Here is a 17,474-nt window from a genome sequence, read left to right on the forward strand (position 1 = left end):
TGGGTGTAGGGGGAATGAAAGATTATGAATGATAATCTGTTTTCCCTTAGCCCAAACAGCAGCACAAGGCTCCCTCCCTATGCTGTATTTTGTACTATGTTGTAATATTTTATATTATTTCTGTGAAATATACGCTGTACTTTATACTAACACAAGGGGGAGTTGGTCTTCCGGCCTCTTATAGGGGTGAAAGCTGTTAGGTAATTAAAAATTCCACCTGTCCTAACAGCCCATAGGGGCAGGAATACCCCAGTTGTGCTGCTGTTTGGGCTAAGGGAAAACTGATTATCATTCTTAATTTTTCATTCTAAAGGCTATTCCGACGTTTTATCCACACAAAAAAAAAGTTTTAATGGTAGAATTCCTTTTAATGGACTGCTGCAGGCACTCATTGAAATCAATGGGTCACATGCAGTCCGTGATTTACACCAAAGAATAAGGCTTCATGCACACTATCATGTGTGTAGACGGGGGGCGCTCCAATACTCTAACAGCATATAGATCAGTCTCAGCCATGTGCATGAAGCTTTAGCCCTTATAGCAGGGGTAGGGAACCTTCGGCTCTCCAGCTGCTGTGAAACTACAACTCCCAGCATGCTCCATTCACTTCCATGGGAGTTCCCAGAACAGCAGAGCCAGTATGCATAATGGGAGTTGTAGTTTTGCAACAGCTGGAGAGCAGTACGTTCCCTACCCCTACCTTATAGGTTATGGGATCTTAGCTGCCTATATACTGCTTCAGTTCAGGACCTGACCACTAGGGGGCATAAAGCTCCTTATTAGTGACGGGAAAGAGCTCATATAGCAGTCGCCTATTTCCTACCACTGATAAGCAGCAGGGCCTTCATTGTTGCCCATGTTTTAGTTAGTATCTGATAGCTGGCCGCTGATTGGCTGCTACAGACAACATCTCCTCCCACATTACTGATAGACTCTGCCAAGGACACTGTACACATGTGCGTGACCCGGAAGTGGAGCGTACCATAGTTTCTCGCAGATGGGGGAGTGTTAGTTTCAGCACCGTAGTGACGCCTAATGGCAGGCAGCCGGTGTTCATAGCGGTGACTGGCTGTAGCTCCCCCTGTCTTGTCTTGTAGGTGGTGCAGTCCTGATCGTGGTGTCATGGCGCTGCCCTGTGTGAGGCTGGGTGCTGTGCAGCTCCGCGCTGCTAGTATACTCAGGTAGTGACTGTGGCGGGCGGGTACGTGGTGGGATATGTGTACAGAATAGGATACTACTATGTATATGAGAGCTATCAGCCATGTGCTGCCTGGACCCTGTGACAGACATGTGACCATGGCTAGTACATGTATGCTTAGCTTCTGTAATGTGCAGGTGACATGTGTGTGACATATTCAGCACTCAGACATTTGTCCTATGACCCCTGTAAGCACTCTTAAAGGGGTATTGCCATAATTAAAGGGGTTGTCCCAAAATGGACACTTATCTTTTAATTGACCACTGCGAGGATGGTGGTCACATGATCCCTGTATGAATGGCGCGGTGGTAGAGCATGTATATTGCTACTCCATTCATCTTGATAGGACCGTTGAGGATATCACAGGACTTGACTATCGGTCCCATAGAGGTGAATGCAGCTGCAACCCCTTTGACAACTCAGACATTGACAGCAGATCTGTATGTCAGGTGGTTGTGAAGAATAATCTATTATTGTCTGACTTACAGTAGTATATAAAGGGCTGGATGCCATGGACTTATTACTAAGCACAGGTCTCCCTCTTATGTGTTATACAGGGCTCTGTGTCGGAGGAGCAGCCATCAGGCGGCTGCAGGTAAGTCTCTCTGCTTTCTCATATCCTTCAATGAGTTGTTATAGACTTTAGTGAAAGTGGTAACCCCATGTAATGTCAGCCATTGTCATTATCACTGCCCCAACTTCCCTTTTACGGGTTTTACCATATTTAGTATTATATAAGTTCTCTGCTGTCAGTGAATAGATGTATCCCTGTTTACATTGAGAGGCTGATAGCTATACAGACCTGCTGTGACAGCTGAGAGTTTGCTACAGTCACGCCCAAAGTATAAGCCGAGGGTTCACAAACTGCAGCGCACAGTGTTTCACATGGGAACACAGAAATGCATTCATGTTTAGAGAGATTATACCAAGTTATACCACAGGATAAGTGTCTAATTGGTGGGGGTCCGACTGCATAGGTCCAAGCTCCATCCACATGTTACAGGACACGACTGTTGACGGCTCATAAAGTTTTATGTTTGTGTAATGACAGTCACCTTTATTACAAAAGTGTCTGACCTCTGTATAAGTAATACCGCCCCTGCTACCTCTTGTGTCACCCCCTCTACCTCATAGATTGTAAGCTCTTGCGAGCAGGGCCCTCAGTCCCATTGTGTGAAACGACTTTCTTTGTAATGTATCTTTCTGTCTGTATTTGAACCCTACAAATTGTACAGCGCTGCGGAATATGTTGGCGCTATATAAATAAAATTTATTATTATTATTATGAGTATGGGGTCTCTGTGTACCTTGTTTGAATGAGGTGATAGTTGAGAGTGTGCATTGCCACGCTATTGAACTCTTTCAGACTGCCAGGAATAGCTGAGTGCTGTATTGAGCTTCTCGGCGGCAGTCATCTAGAGATGAAGGAGATTTTTTGACACATCAGTATGATATCTGGTGTTATTTTTCCAGGATGCTTATGATGTATAAAGTGGAGTTTATTATTAGTTGATATATGTGTGTAATATAAATATATTTATATTATATAATCCCCCCCCCCCCCAATCTTTTTATTTTTATGTCTTGAAGCCTCGGAAGACATTGACATTCCTAGAAGAAAGACTTGGTCAGTACCTTTGTATATGTAATCCTCTCTGTAATGTTCTATATTGTATGTCGCCAGATGTCTGGTTTTATGATATTCCACCACTTATTCTCACTAGTAAGCTGTCATCATCTATATATATGTAGTGTGGCGACTGGATTGTCAGACCATGGCAATGACCCCATATTGCTATATACTGACATTATTATAATATATAGTCATTTTAATCAATATTCTACCTGTGTGTTCAGGGACAAGACAGCTGTTCTGCAGGCCCTGGCCTACACTGTCAACCATGTAAGTGTGCAGTATTATTTTGTGATACTTTGTATCTTGAATATGTATATTTTCATATACTGTTTGTCGATTAACTCTTTCTGATCCTTTTTTTTCCAGGACCCTACAGCCTCCTCTTACACATTTCAGGATGACCCCTACCTCATTCCCAACACATCCACAGATTTTGTAAGCAAGTGTTCTTTACATTGCCAGTAGTTTAGCATTTGCAGTGCTTCACACCGGTCCCTTGGCCCGTTTGCCATACAATAATAATCTATAGTTACCGGCGCTCTGTGTTTACCCCTGCCCCTGGAGAATATTCTAGTGGTTACTGACGTCATCATAAGTAATCTTCTTTTTACATGTTCTTCTCTTTAGAAAATGTTCTCCATGTCCAAAGAATCTGGAAAAAATGCAGCAAGATATATCGTGAATATGTATCCAAACCTGTTTCAGAAGGACATTGCAGATCCTCACATTCCAGTAAGTGAAGACGTGCCGTCTGGTTAATGGTGTAACTTACAGTCTTGTCTACACTAACCCAACATCAACTACTTTTAAAGTGACCCTCCAGGCTCCACCTTACTAAGGCTCATGTAACAAATGTATCATTAGAGGTATTGCCTGTGATATAGATGTATTTATATATAACAGGCAATCGGATGGGACTGAGCAGCCTGAACCAATGATGAGGCAGGGGGTGTGTCTTAGACTACCTCAGACTCCCTGTATACACTGGAACCAAGATGTAGTTAGTGATCATGGCTCTGTCCTTATAGAGATGAGGGGAAAAACAGCCATGGAGCAAGATCTGAAGAAAATAACTCGCCTGCATGCTCTCCTATAGCTGCAGACTTACATATGACATTTCATTTTTGGACTCCTGGCTGAACAGTCGCTTCCTTTGTTGGTTGGAGCCATCTAAAATCTATTGTGTTTGGAGTAAAACTATAATGCTTTTAATGGTAATATCCCTTTATCACCCATATACAGGATAGGTATTAAGAGTCTGGTTGCTGGGGGTCCAACTGCTGGAACCCCAGCAGTCACAAGAAGAAGACCACACTACTCCATCTGGCCCAACTCTATTTCCTTCAGTCCTATTGGATTGAATGGTGCAGTGGTTCTGTATATTCACACAGCAGACATGGGGACCCCCATTCTTGTGATTGTGCTCTCATCACCTACCAAGTGGTTGCCAAAACTGAGGAAGATGAGACTCCATGGACTGTTATAACCCAAACCACCCCCCCATACCCACCACCCACCCAACCCAACTCCCCCCCCCCCCCGCGCACTTTAATAGCTTTGGCAATGCCAAATACCTATTCGGACGTGCCAATAAAGCATTTTTTGATTTGATTTGACCTCTATGACCCCAACATTTCTGAAACTAAGGGGTCTATAAATCCTATTCTTGACGTTAGAGCAGGGCAACCATGCAGCATGCGTCTTCATAGAAGTGAATGGGTGCAGTAGAAGCAGCCGAATGTACGTGGTTGGCTATCTCTGACACTCCCATGTAATGCTGTGAAGTGGGATGGTACGGGTATGTCCTTCTCGGGGTGCTCCATATCAGCACAATGGCCATACAGACATGATGTGATCTATTCCTTCCAGTGTCTGATGCCTGACAACATCCAGCCTCAGATTGAAAGTGTCAGTGAGGAAGCCCTGAATGAACGCATTAAGCTTAGAAGAGTAAAGGAGTCCGTCGACCTGTTTGACCAACTTCTTCAAGGCGGTAGGTGACACGTGGACCTCAGTCTACTGGTTTTATAACAGACACCTAAATGTTTTTGGTTTCAAAAGAGTTCTGTATAAGGGACTTCTGTCCTTCTATCTCCAGATTTGTGGGGATCCCAGTTATTGGGTATATAATATGGATTAGAATAAGAACTCTGCAGCAGTAGACTGTCCATGCTACTACTATATTGATCTGTGGCTGAAGAGAGCAGAAGAACTGTTACAGTGTGTCAGTTTTCTATATCTGCTGCATGTTTATCATGTAACTAATTTATCTATCTTGTTTTGTAGGAACAACTCCCTCATTGGAGACTACAAATAAACTTCTAGATCTTCTTTGTTTTTATGGAGACCGTGAGCCCATAGCAGAAGATCAGCAGCATCAGCAAGAGGATAGTGAGAGTGTGAGTACTTGTATTGGAGTTCATATACTTAATATATAGACAGAAATACATTATCCTGTATTATACTCTAGATATGGGATAAGTATGGCAACGTACATACAGTGACTGCACCAGCAGAATAGTGAGCGCAGCTCTGGAGTATAATACAGGATGTAACTCGGGATCAGTACAGGATAAGTAATGTAATGTATGTACACAGTGACTGTACCAGCAGAATAGTGATTGCAGCTCTGGAGTATAATACAGGATGTAACTCAGGATCAGTACAGGATAAGTAATGTAATGTATGTACACAGTGACTGTACCAGCAGAATAGTGATTGCAGCTCTGGAGTATAATACAGGATGTAACTCAGGATCAGTACAGGATAAGTAATGTAATGTATGTACACAGTGACTGTACCAGCAGAATAGTGAGTGCAGCTCTGGAGTATAATACAGGATGTAACTCGGGATCAGTACAGGATAAGTAATGTAATGTATGTACACAGTGACTGCACCAGCAGAATAGTGAGCGCAGCTCTGGAGTATAATACAGGATGTAACTCGGGATCAGTACAGGATAAGTAATGTAATGTATGTACACAGTGACTGTACCAGCAGAATAGTGATTGCAGCTCTGGAGTATAATACAGGATGTAACTCAGGATCAGTACAGGATAAGTAATGTAATGTATGTACACAGTGACTGTACCAGCAGAATAGTGATTGCAGCTCTGGGGTATAATACAGGATGTAACTCAGGATCAGTACAGGATAAGTAATGTAATGTATGTACACAGTGACTGTACCAGCAGAATAGTGAGTGCAGCTCTGGAGTATAATACAGGATGTAACTCAGGATCAGTACAGGATAAGTAATGTATGTACACAATGACTGTACCAGCAGAATAGTGAGCGCCGCTCTGGGGTATAATTCAGGATATAACTCAGGGTAGGTAGGGTATCTACAAAGTGGATAAACTGTCTTATAACTTAATTTAACTTTTTAGTATTTTCAGGAAAACATGAAGAGGAGAAATCTTCCTCTGAAGCATATCCCGGCTGCAAAAACATGGAAGTAAGAGAATGAACATGGAAAATCCTAGCGCTAAATGTACATGGCCATAGTGGTCTTTACTGTCTGCAGAAAACATGTCTGCATTGCATTAGTATGTCATCTGTAATTATAAATCCACAATAGACTTGCACGATCCCATACACTTATGTCTGCAATTATAGAAAGAAAATTGGACAGTCTATATATTTTGCAGAGAATTCCTATGGCCCGGACACTGACCCATGAAAACCAGGGACATCTGTCTGAGGCCATAGAAATGAATGGGTCAGTTTGTGTGTTTGGGACCAATTGTATAGCCACATCCACTGTAGTTATACACTCTTAGCGTCTGCAGTTTCCACTGGCTGTAGGTGAGACCACAGTAATAGGGACCACTTTGCCAACTTTCCATTATACCTCTATTCACACATATAAGTGGTGGTGTCCACATAATCTGCTTTCCCTGGGAACTTGTAATACAATCTTTTCCCGTCTCTTTGTGTATTATAGAGAAAATAACAATGCAGAGAGAATCTTTAACCTGATGCCAGAAAGAAACACCCATACCTACTGCACCATGATCCGAGGAATGGTGAAGGTAATGTACCTGACACACACAGACTACATGGACCAGTAATGTATCCCGGCTGCAATTGTAAATGTATGCTGTGTTATTTCAGCATGGAGCTTATGCCCAGGCATTCAGCATGTACACAGACCTCCTAAATAACAGATTCACCGGTGAGTCCACTCGATATACTTATGCACCAATACTGCAGGTTTATATCTAAAAAATAGTGTGGCATAAAAATGGGCACTCACTTTACCCTTTTAGTGCAATATTCAGTTGTCTTGTTAATTTTTTTTTTTTTTTAAAGTTCTATATCTTAAAAGTAGAGTCCGGTCTAGTATAAAGATTTGTTGACTTGCTGATCTGCGGCTATAAAAGGGTTTCACTTTTTCACCAGATGATATGCTTTTCTCCCACACTCTGCAGGAGATGTGCACACCTTCAATGCACTGATATTAGGAGCTCCAGAGACAAAAACAGAGGTCAAGGATAAGGCCGGCCTGATTGTGGTAAGAAAGTTTACTCTAGCATTCATGTCCACAGGTCTGTATAGTAGAAAATACATACTGGGGCTTTCTCACAAAGCAAGTTATTCTTTATCCATCGATAGGGGATAACTTGAAGTTATGTGCGTTGTCCTTGTTGCCCAACTCCCCCCCCCCCCCCTCGCTTCATTCAGAGTTCCCCCATTCTCCTTTTTAGTGAGGAGCAACCACTCAGATCTCCACTAATCTGCAAGTTATCCCCTATCTATGGATAAGGTTATAACCTAGAAAACCCCTTTAAAGACAATGTACACCTTTTACATGTGGATCTTACTTGCTGCTATTGAGTGTACACCGCTTGGATAATTCCCATTCCCTTGTATGTTTCTGTGGAGAGGTGCGCAGTTCCGAAAGAGATTTTACAAACCCGAGCAGGACTCCCTGGAGTTGCCTCTGCTACCTATGGTCATGGCTTTAGGTCAGATTGAAACTTTATTTTTTATTAAACTTCGTAACTTGTTGCTCTTCTCATTTTCTTTTCCAGGAGCTTCTGAACCACATGGTGCAACAAAAGGTTTCTCCAAACTTAATGACCTTCAATTCCGTCCTGAAGAGTTTACGCAAGATTGGGCCGGCAGTGAAAGGCATGGCGATGCAGACGTTAATGGAGATGAAAGCACTGGGTATAGGTAGGACGATATGGACATTACTTAACATTACTAGTTCTTGGCTGGCTGATGTTATGGAGTTACATTGTAAATGACTTGTATTCTCCTCTTTATACAAGCGTCTTACAATAATTGTGTTTCCTTAGAGCCGAGCCTTGCCACATACAACCATTTGTTGGGAGTCTTCTATAAACCTGGTAAGTTCAATAATACATGCGGATGTGGTTTACTGTTCTATCCTTAGTTACATCATCAGTCTTATACTGTACAGTCAGAAAGGATGACGTCTTTATATATCTCCAACCTCAAATCTGGGACATACTTAAAGGGGTTTTCCATGACTCTGCTGTAATGACTTTGATGTTGATGATCTTAGGATAGGTCATGTCTAGAGATGAGCGAGTACTGTTCGGATCAGCCGATCCGAACAGCACGCTCCATAGAAATGAATGGACGTAGCCGGCACGCAGGGAGATAAGCGGCCGGCCGCCGTCAAAGCGGAAGTACCAGGTGCATCCATTCTTTTCTATGGAGCGTGCTGTTCGGATCAGCTGATCCGAACAGTACTCGCTCATCTCTAGTCATGTCATCATTATCAGGTCGGTGAGTGTCTGCCCCACCAATCAGCTATTCAAAGAGGACACGATGTTAAGAGTAAAGCAAGCAGGCGATGTATATTCTATTGTGACTCTGCTTGTCATTGCAGCTCTGCTCCATTCACTTGAATGGGACAGAACTGCCAACAGGCCCTGTGACCGATGTCTCTTAAGGATAGGTGATTAATATATTTAAGGGAATCAGTCTTGGTGATTTGGGGCACTCTACCACACACAGGTCCTTATAAACTTGGGGATCACCCTGCTATAAAGTCATCCATGCCTGCAATAAAAATTAAAAATGCTTTATACTCCCCCTGCCCCTATCCGCCCCACGTTAGCAGAGTTCTTCACTGAATCTAGGGGACTACACTGAGGCTTCAATGCACATGTCCCAGACCTGGGGCACTTGCACAGCAATAGGATCCCTTTATTTCTGCATGCTTCCCATTATTCTGAGGCAGATGGCCCAAACTATTAAGAAATATCCGTGCTGCTTATAGTTTGCTGTATTCATTTGTTTTTTTCTATCTTTGCAGGCGACCTATTGAGCCAGGCCCAGCTGCTGTCTTCTGTTCTGGAGCAGGCACGAGGACAGAGCTTTACAGCCAAGGATCCAGATGACAGTATGTGGTCCTCCTATGTTTTCTGTATTGCCAAGGCATTTTGTGAGTGTAGTCCCTGCAGAGGGATTTAGAGGTATTGATGCTGCTAAAGCAACTTGAATGTCTCGCCTAAACCGTAAATGATCAGTTTGGCTGTACAAGGAACTGTCTAATAAAGTCCTGAGATTACAGCAGCCTCTGCAATGGTTAAACGGTTTGTAAAAAAGGGAGGATCGACAAGGATAGTATGAACTAGCAAGCTTAACATTTGTATTATATGTCTGCTCAGATACTTCATTCTTAGACCGTCCCGCAGCGATATAACCGTTTCCTACATGTTATCCGTACCCGAGACTGCTCCGTGTCGTCATGTGGGAATGTCTGTCCTAGTCTGTCCCATCATTCTTGCAAAGTGATTAAAAATATTATAACTAATGTGGATTTTTTTTGTTTGTTTTGTAGTGTTCTTTTTCAGTGAAGCCATGAGAGTGGTGAGTAAACCCTAGGAATTGTCTTGGACCATCAAAAACATTACCAATGCTCGCCATTACATGCTGTAAAAGGGAGTCTGTGAGCACCAAAAACATTATTAAACCTCTAACCTTATAGTTCTCAGCGCCGTCAGTACAGTGCTAAAATTTGTTAGAATGAATGGCTGTTTACTTTATGCCAGATGAAGTCTGTACTGCGCTCGTTCACTTCTGGGTGTAGGTGACATGAGATGCGCATGTGCAGTACAGCACGCCTCACGCTATGAAGTGCCAGGACTGGGCAGGTGGGGTTGGTAAGAGTTTGTCAGTGTCGCTAGGAGGGGTATTGATTCTTTATGTAAGACTAGAACACTGCAACCATTGCTCCTATATAGCGCTGCCTCCTCTTCTTGCTACATGATTTACATATACGACTAGGATCAGTACTGGGTATAGCAGGGACAACATAATATTATATGATATGCCAGTCATAAACCAAACGTATCACTGGGCGTATAAACTTGCCGTCATGGGCTGTGCTAAAGACAAGAAATGAAGTCACATAACAGAATGGATGGCTTCTGTCTTAAAGGGCAGTCATCTCCTGTGACATGTCTAGTAAATCCTGGCATTCCCCACTAATAACTAGACTGCAGCATCTTGTCTTATTACTCTGTGCTGTTCTGTTCCTCTGTTATTCTTCCTAGAAATGTATGAATAAAGTGGCATCTGGGTGTTACCTTTTCCTTCGTCAATAGGGTGTGTAGGGGTAGATTTAGCATTACTGGGGCCGCTTTGCAGCCTGCCCAGACTATAATGCTACCTTGCACCCCACAGCTGCGGAGGCCCTCTGTTATGTCTAAGGCCCCATGTAATTGAGTTGCGTTGGTGGCCAAGACATCCCTGTGCTCCGTGGGCTCTGATTGTATTGTGTCAAGATATGGGGACATGTCCCTAACATGTAATATTCAGTTTGATCATTTTTAGGAGGAGTAACAGAGGAACAGTAGATAATTGCTGTTGTTAACAAGTGCTTAGTAAATACTATGATAAATGTGTGTCAGACTGGCTTGTAATGCAGAACATTGGGTTTCGGACTTTAGACTCATTATGGAGATCTATAGATTTGTTTTGTCAGATATGTGGACTGTGGATGGTGCAGTAGAAATATCCAATGTGAATCTGATAGACTGGCACATGTATACCCATCAATATGCCTCTGCCTCTATCCCCCTATGCTCACTCTGTATATGTTAACTTATTTGCAGTGTTTAGAAGCAAAGGACCTGGACTTGGCCTATGAACTCCACAACCTGCTGAACACCGGGGATAACTGGAGGCTGTTAGGGAAGACCCCCCAGGTGTTTGCATACTAGTGAGTATTTAGGGGACTGGCACTGGCGCCTGGGCTGGTGCTTTCTATATTCAGCATCCAGGTCACTGACATGTCTCTTGTCTATCCACAGTGGCCGGCTCTTCCAAATAGTGTGTATGATGGAAAACGCTGACATGGTCTTGAAGTGGTACCGAGAACTGGTCCCATCGGTGCGTGCACTGGATCTTCTCTACCTAATGTCAGATTTTTGAGGCTAAATATCCTGGGCTCTAATATTGTTCCATCTTTTTTTCTATTAACCAGCGCTATTATCCCACCTCCAGAGGCTTCCAGAACCTCCTACAGGTTCTAGAGATGGAGAATCGACTGGAGCTCATACCCGAAATCTGGAAAGGTAAGTAAGACATTGGCCCACAGAACTGCCCCCTTCAGCTTGTGTAGGTAATAGTATATGTTAAAGAAAGAAGTGCTTGCTCTTGATTTATACGCACCCTGTTAAATATAATGTCTAGACTGCCATATTGTGGTGTGTATTGTTGTCTTTTTTATTTTATTATCCCCCCTTCTTTACCCCAAGATATCAAACAAATTGGTCATGCGAACAAGGAGTATTTGCTGGAGGAGGTCCTGAACTTGATGGCAAGCGGGAAACTAAATGCAGAGGTATGTATATATTGTACACATACAAAATCTTAATATTTTGCTGATCTGACAGTGTAATGACTCTGCTTATCTGTCCCAGTCTATACAGCAAAGACGATACTAAAAATAGAAAATGTCAGACTGGGACAGAATAAGCAGTCATCACAATGTCATTGGTGGCAGAGTTGCTAAAAATTGTATTGTACTGCTAGGGCTTAAATATTATATACCGTATTTTTCAGACTATAAGACGCACTTTTTTTCCCCCAAATTTGGGGGGAAAAGAAGGGTGCGTCTTACAGTCCGAATGTGGCGCCTGGCATCCGCTGTACTAGAGAGACGGATGCCGGCAAGGGATAGACGCCGGGGCCTGAGACATCGCTACGCTCCTCTGCCCTGCATGAAGCCAGCAGCGGCAGGAGTGATGCTATTTCGCTTCTCCGTCCCCCGCCGCTGGCTTCATGCAGGGCAGTGGAGCGCAGCAATGTCTCAGGCCCGGCACCTGTGCCAGCGTCTATCCCTCCCCGGCATCCGCCTCTCTAGTACAGCGGATGCTGGGTCAGTATCGGTGGCCCCTTCTCCCCCGGGGCCGGTCCCCACCGGCCCCGTACCTGTGAAGTTGCAGACCGGCTCCTGCGCGGCGATATCGCAGGAGCCGACCTGTTCGGGTGACAGCCGGGAGCCTAATGAGGCTATTGCCGTCTATGGGACTTGCAATCAAGTGACCGCAGGTTCAAGCCCCCGGGGGGGAATAAAATAGTAAAAAAAAAAAAAAAAAAAAAAAAAAAAGCTTTAAAAATATAAATAAAAGTTCTAAATCACCTCCTGTCCCTAGAAAAAAAATAATAAAATTTAAAAATATATATATATATATATATATATATATATATATATATATATATATATATATATATATATATATATATATATATATATATATATATATATATACCGTATTTTTCGGACTATAAGACGCACCCAGGTTTTAGAGGAGAAAAATAGGGAAAAAAAATTTTGTCTTAGCTGCCGGGGCCTGCAGATTGCCGCGCTACTGCCGCTGAAGAAAACCAGCGGTGGCAGTAGCGCGGCCATGCTGCAAACCCACATTCAGACTCACGTCTTATAGTCCGAAAAATACGGTATATAATCATAAACCACCGGGTTTTTTTTCAATACAAGGTGATCTAAGCAATAGATATTCCCCAAAATGGTATAACTAAAAAGTACAGCTGGCCCCGCAAAAAAACACTCTATGCGTCCCCGTACAGCTGCAGGGTCACCTGTCAATGTGGCCTTGCAGCTGTTGCAAAACTACAACTCCCATACATTAAATATTTTACCATTTTTTGCCTGAAAATTTTTTTTTCCCTATTTTTCTCCTCTAAAACCTGGGTGCGTCTTATAGTCCGAAAAATACGGTAAACAGATAAGGGAGGATAGTAACTACACACTATATACACAGATAAGGCTAATGGTGGACAACCCTTCTGATTTTTTTTTTTTAATTTGTGAGCCCCACCTAGAGCTCACAATGTACATTCCATGTAAACACGGGGAGAACATACAAACTCCTTGCAGATGGTTTTTTGCCCTTGGTGGGATTTGAACACCAGGACTCCAGTGCTGCAAGGCTGCAGTGCTAACCACTGAGCCACTGTGTGGCCCCCAACCCTTCTGATTTTAGAAGGACGGGACCATCTTATGTTGATGTGGAACTCCATGCCAACATTGGCAGATATTGGGAGAGAGAAGGACTTTTTTATTCTCTTGTAGTGGGTTACTTCACTCTTCAGTTTTCATGCACACTTGGCCAAGCAGAGCATGCATGTGTATTAGGGGTCAGGAGACTGATTGTATATGTCCAGGCTCATATACATATTAGACAATATAGTGACACTAAATACAAAGCTGTGGTTTATGTATTTTATGTCACCGTAACTAACATGGCTAGTTATTGGTAAGTCCTAATAGAGCAGCAGTACTATGGCTCTTATGTATGTGGGGAATGTGTTTGCTCAGTTCTTCCTTTGGCCGCCTCTTCCTTAGCTCCAGGCTGCCTTTGCTGACACCGCCATTTCCATAAAGTCTGTGTATGAATCCAGCGAGAATTCCAAAATCCAACTAAAGGAATCTTCATCTGCATTTGGGAACATAGCGATACTGTTGACCAGAGCCGGAAGACTGGATGAAGCTTGGTAAGGTTCTTGCCCGTATTGTTCATCTACACTACTATGTATGATAGCGGGATCGCTAGTGTGTATGATAGCGGGATCACTGGTGTGTATGATAGCGGGATCACTAGTATGTACGATAGCGCTGTATGTTATCAGTGATAATGCAGATCAATATACCTGTAGTGACAAATAAGAACTTCATCATGCTCTTCATCAATAGGAACAATGACCCAAAAAAGAACATTTTAACCTCCTGATTTTTTTATTTTTATTTAACAGGAAAATTCTTAAGTCTTTCCAAAGTAAGCGTCTTGTTCCTCGGTGAGTACGAGTTCAATGACCTACACGGGTTGAATCCTCTGTAATATATCGGGTGCCTGCAGTGCTCATCTTTCAGTTATGTGACAAGCCCTGTACTGACATGAAGGGGGGGCATTTAAACTGGGGACAACTGGAGGGGGCATTAAACCGTGCAGGTAGCTGGAGGGGGATCGGTCTGCCTCTAGTTGCCCCCAGTTTAATGTCACCCTCCAGCTACCCCTACGGTTTAATTGTTGCTTTCATACACTATTTTTCCCTGCAATGTATGGATGGGATTAGCCAGAATCCCATCTACTTCGCAAGTCATGAAAAGATTTTTTATTTTTTTTTGTTTGTGATATAAAGCTCCTATTTGTTTCCAGCATCAGACTAAACCTGTTACGCTCCCTCCTCCCCATAGACTTCTGAGTCCGGTGATCTACAGTTTGTCTCCAGCTGGAGATTAGAGGGATTGACTTCTGTGGTTTAATACTATCATTTCATGTTTTAGGCCCAATGTCATTAAAGAGCTTCTAGATGGGGCTAAAGCTGCAGGGAATAGAGCGGTGGCGGTCGACCTGGTGCAGCTGGCGGTCAGTTTTAGTTTGCCAGACACTCCGCAGATTGCTCAGCAGGTGCTGAATGACTTCACCCTGACAGAAGAACAGAGGTAAGCCATGTGCTCTAATGTACATGTAATGGTGGGTTTATGTGCTGGGTGTAAAGCCTAATTCACACCTTGTATTGCTGGTAGGGAAGAATAGTCCTATACTTACTTTGTGCCTCCATACAGTGTCTGTGACATGTGCACAAGACCTGAAGGCTCAATGACCGCGAAATGAAGTCCATTGTCTTTAATATTTCCTAATACAGACAATGGAATTCATTTAGAGGTCATTGTATCAATAGAGTACGTCATGTCAATTCTCTGCAAAGTGTGCGAACCTCCACCCTAAGCCTTCCTAGTCATCACTCCATAACCTACCATGGGATAAGCTATCAGTATCAGATTAGTCGGGGTCAGACTCCTAGTCCCCATCCTGATCAGCTGTTCCGGTGACTGGAAGCAGCGCTGTTTTTTTATTCGTGAAGGGGAGCAGGGCTGCAGTTCTAGGTGCCACCGCTACAGTGGATGGACCGGAAGCTGTGTACAGTGTGCACGGCTCTGTACACTGTAGTAAGCGGAGCCCAGAACTGCAACTCTGTTCCCAGTCACTTGAATAGAAGCAGCAGTTGCTGAAACAGCTGATCAGGACAGGCTCTAGGAATTTGGCGCTGACCAATCTGATACTGATGGTTTATCCTGTGGTACAGACCTGGGCAACGCATAGAGTGTCTAGGGAGGCGTGTCTTATTGCCGACAGGACAGTGCAAGAAGATGGAGACGTGTGGTGTATGTCCTAAGGTACTGAGCCCCCTATGTGAGATGCAGGGTGGAGTGTGTGTGTGTTTCAGTAACCTAGAGGTGGAAGGGGAATGTTATACGGGGGGCAGATGAAGGGGGAATATGAAACTGGTAGAGAAATGGAGGGGGGGGGGGGGGACACATGAAACTGGGGGTAGATGAAGGGGGCACTTAAACTGGGGACGACATTAAACTGGGGACAACGGAAAGGGGCATTAAACCATGCAGGTAGCTGGAGGGGGACCTGTCTGCCTCTAGTTGCCCCCAGTTTAATGTCACCCTCCAGCTACCCCTACGGTTTAATATCTGCTTCCAGCTGCCCGAGTTTAATGTTCCCCTCTAGTTTCCACCAGTTTAAACTGCAGCACCAGGAGAGGGACTTAATACTGTGGGACAGTTGGAAGGGAACATTATAATGTGGGGGCATATAATGTGCGGGTAACTGTAGGAGGATTATACTTTGTGGGTGCACATGAAAAGATGATTGAGAATGGGCGGAGTCAACAGAAGTGGGTGGAGCTAAATTGGCCACAGTGCGCATGGCCCTCTAGAATAGTTTAAATTTCTTATGTGGCCCCATGGGAAAATTAATTGCCCACCCCTGCTGTGGTAGGTTATGGACTCATGACTAGGAAGGCACAATGGAGCACAATACAGCAATGCATGTCTACTGCTCCATAATACAGCCATCCTTCTGAGAAGTGGTGCAGAAAACCTCATCACATGTGATCTCATTGATCTCTACCCTTCGTGATCCATGTTCTGTTTTTCTTATAGGATAACCCTACAAGACCTGACCCAGGGCAGCGGTCCCAGCAGCAGCAGCAGCAGCAGCAGCAACAACAACAGCACCAGCAGTAGTAGTGACAGCGACCGTGATTGAGATGATTGGGTTGGCATGTGGAGCCTTGAGATAAATGAAGAGGGAATAAAATAGTCACAAAGTGTTAGCTTTTATTCTAAGAGAGCCTATGGCCTTCCCCAGACATATTGGCTGATCAGTATGCTTGGGGCAGGAGGTAGGTTTCCTTTAAGTTGGTTTCTACTCATAAGAGAATGTACAATAAATTATTCCTGAAGTTTTCCTCTCGTTTCCTACTACTCACTGTAAAGCCCAGGTCAGCTCTCTGCTACACATCACATATGGATTACGTCTATGGAAAAACCTGAAGAACTGCAAATACAGAATTTCTCTTACTGATCATGAATTGCATCCAGCAGGATACTCCAGAGCTGCACTCGCTGTGTGCACATTAGCAGGCGCCTATTGACCCCGATTTTGGTGGGGCTTAATAGGGATCTGCACATGACAGCCTAGAGTGCGTTATTAAAGGGGTTGGCCACTTTCAGACCAATTTTATTGTTTGCATAAAAAAATAGTTGTACAATTTTCCAATTTACTTTCTGTATCAATTTCTCACAATTTTCTAGGTCTCTGCTTGCTGTCGTTCATTCTGTATACCAGTGGTTAAAAGCATGGCCATGTGATGGACACATCTTGTTACCAGGCAGATGTCTGACTACTGTGCTGTGACTGTCTGAAAGTGGCCAACCCCTTTAAGCCCTGCACAAAAAAAAACAGTGTCCTCAGTCTAAAGAATTCCATATGCCCTGCCAACCTGGTATGTCACCACCAATGGGTGGCGTTACACTAGGTTCACATCTGAGTTTGGTTTTCCGTTCTTTGGGTCTGCTTGGGGAGGCAGAACCTAGAAACCCAATCTGCTTAAAAAAGCATCTGCCATGGGGTTTTCAACTGAAAAATGCAGGGAGAAAATTCCTGCATTTTTTCAAGCACTTGTGTGAACCTAAACTTACACAGATTGTTAGAAATACAGACCAGACGGCCATCACTCCCAGGCTCCCAACATCAGTCACCCATGATGCTAAGAGTCGCTGCTTTCTGTTCTTTTTTCCATACTACAATGTTTTCTGTACAGGACAGTAGATC

The 17,474-nt window shown here is 43.6% G+C and overlaps 1 protein-coding gene across 1 annotated transcript; it reads left to right on the forward strand.

Moving 5' to 3' along the window:
• Positions 1-1,066: 1,066 nt before the first annotated feature.
• On the forward strand, positions 1,067-16,608 carry PTCD3 (pentatricopeptide repeat domain 3). Its single transcript, XM_075261240.1, has 24 exons — positions 1,067-1,181; positions 1,756-1,793; positions 2,789-2,825; positions 3,056-3,101; positions 3,201-3,269; positions 3,462-3,566; positions 4,704-4,827; positions 5,121-5,233; positions 6,225-6,292; positions 6,782-6,869; positions 6,952-7,012; positions 7,269-7,351; positions 7,872-8,016; positions 8,142-8,192; positions 9,131-9,217; positions 9,659-9,687; positions 10,935-11,041; positions 11,133-11,211; positions 11,306-11,396; positions 11,580-11,665; positions 13,691-13,839; positions 14,098-14,139; positions 14,630-14,788; positions 16,301-16,608. The coding sequence occupies exons 1-24, from the start codon at positions 1,123-1,125 to the stop codon at positions 16,404-16,406; spliced, it is 2,022 nt and encodes a 673-aa protein (XP_075117341.1). The 5' UTR covers positions 1,067-1,122; the 3' UTR covers positions 16,407-16,608.
• The last annotated feature ends 866 nt before the right edge of the window (positions 16,609-17,474 follow it).

The sequence above is a fragment of the Leptodactylus fuscus genome, chromosome 1 (genome assembly GCF_031893055.1).
Source record: "Leptodactylus fuscus isolate aLepFus1 chromosome 1, aLepFus1.hap2, whole genome shotgun sequence".
NCBI classification, from domain to species: domain Eukaryota; kingdom Metazoa; phylum Chordata; class Amphibia; order Anura; family Leptodactylidae; genus Leptodactylus; species Leptodactylus fuscus.

Excerpts from the sequence above, each read along its gene's own strand:
- PTCD3 (XM_075261240.1), top strand. The coding sequence starts at position 1,123 with ATGGCGCTGCCCTGTGTGAGGCTGGGTGCTGTGCAGCTCCGCGCTGCT. Across the intron at positions 9,218-9,658 it reads AGCCAAGGATCCAGATGACA|TGTTCTTTTTCAGTGAAGCC; the intron begins GTATGTGGTCCT and ends TTTGTTTTGTAG. Across the intron at positions 11,666-13,690 it reads GCGGGAAACTAAATGCAGAG|CTCCAGGCTGCCTTTGCTGA; the intron begins GTATGTATATAT and ends CCTCTTCCTTAG.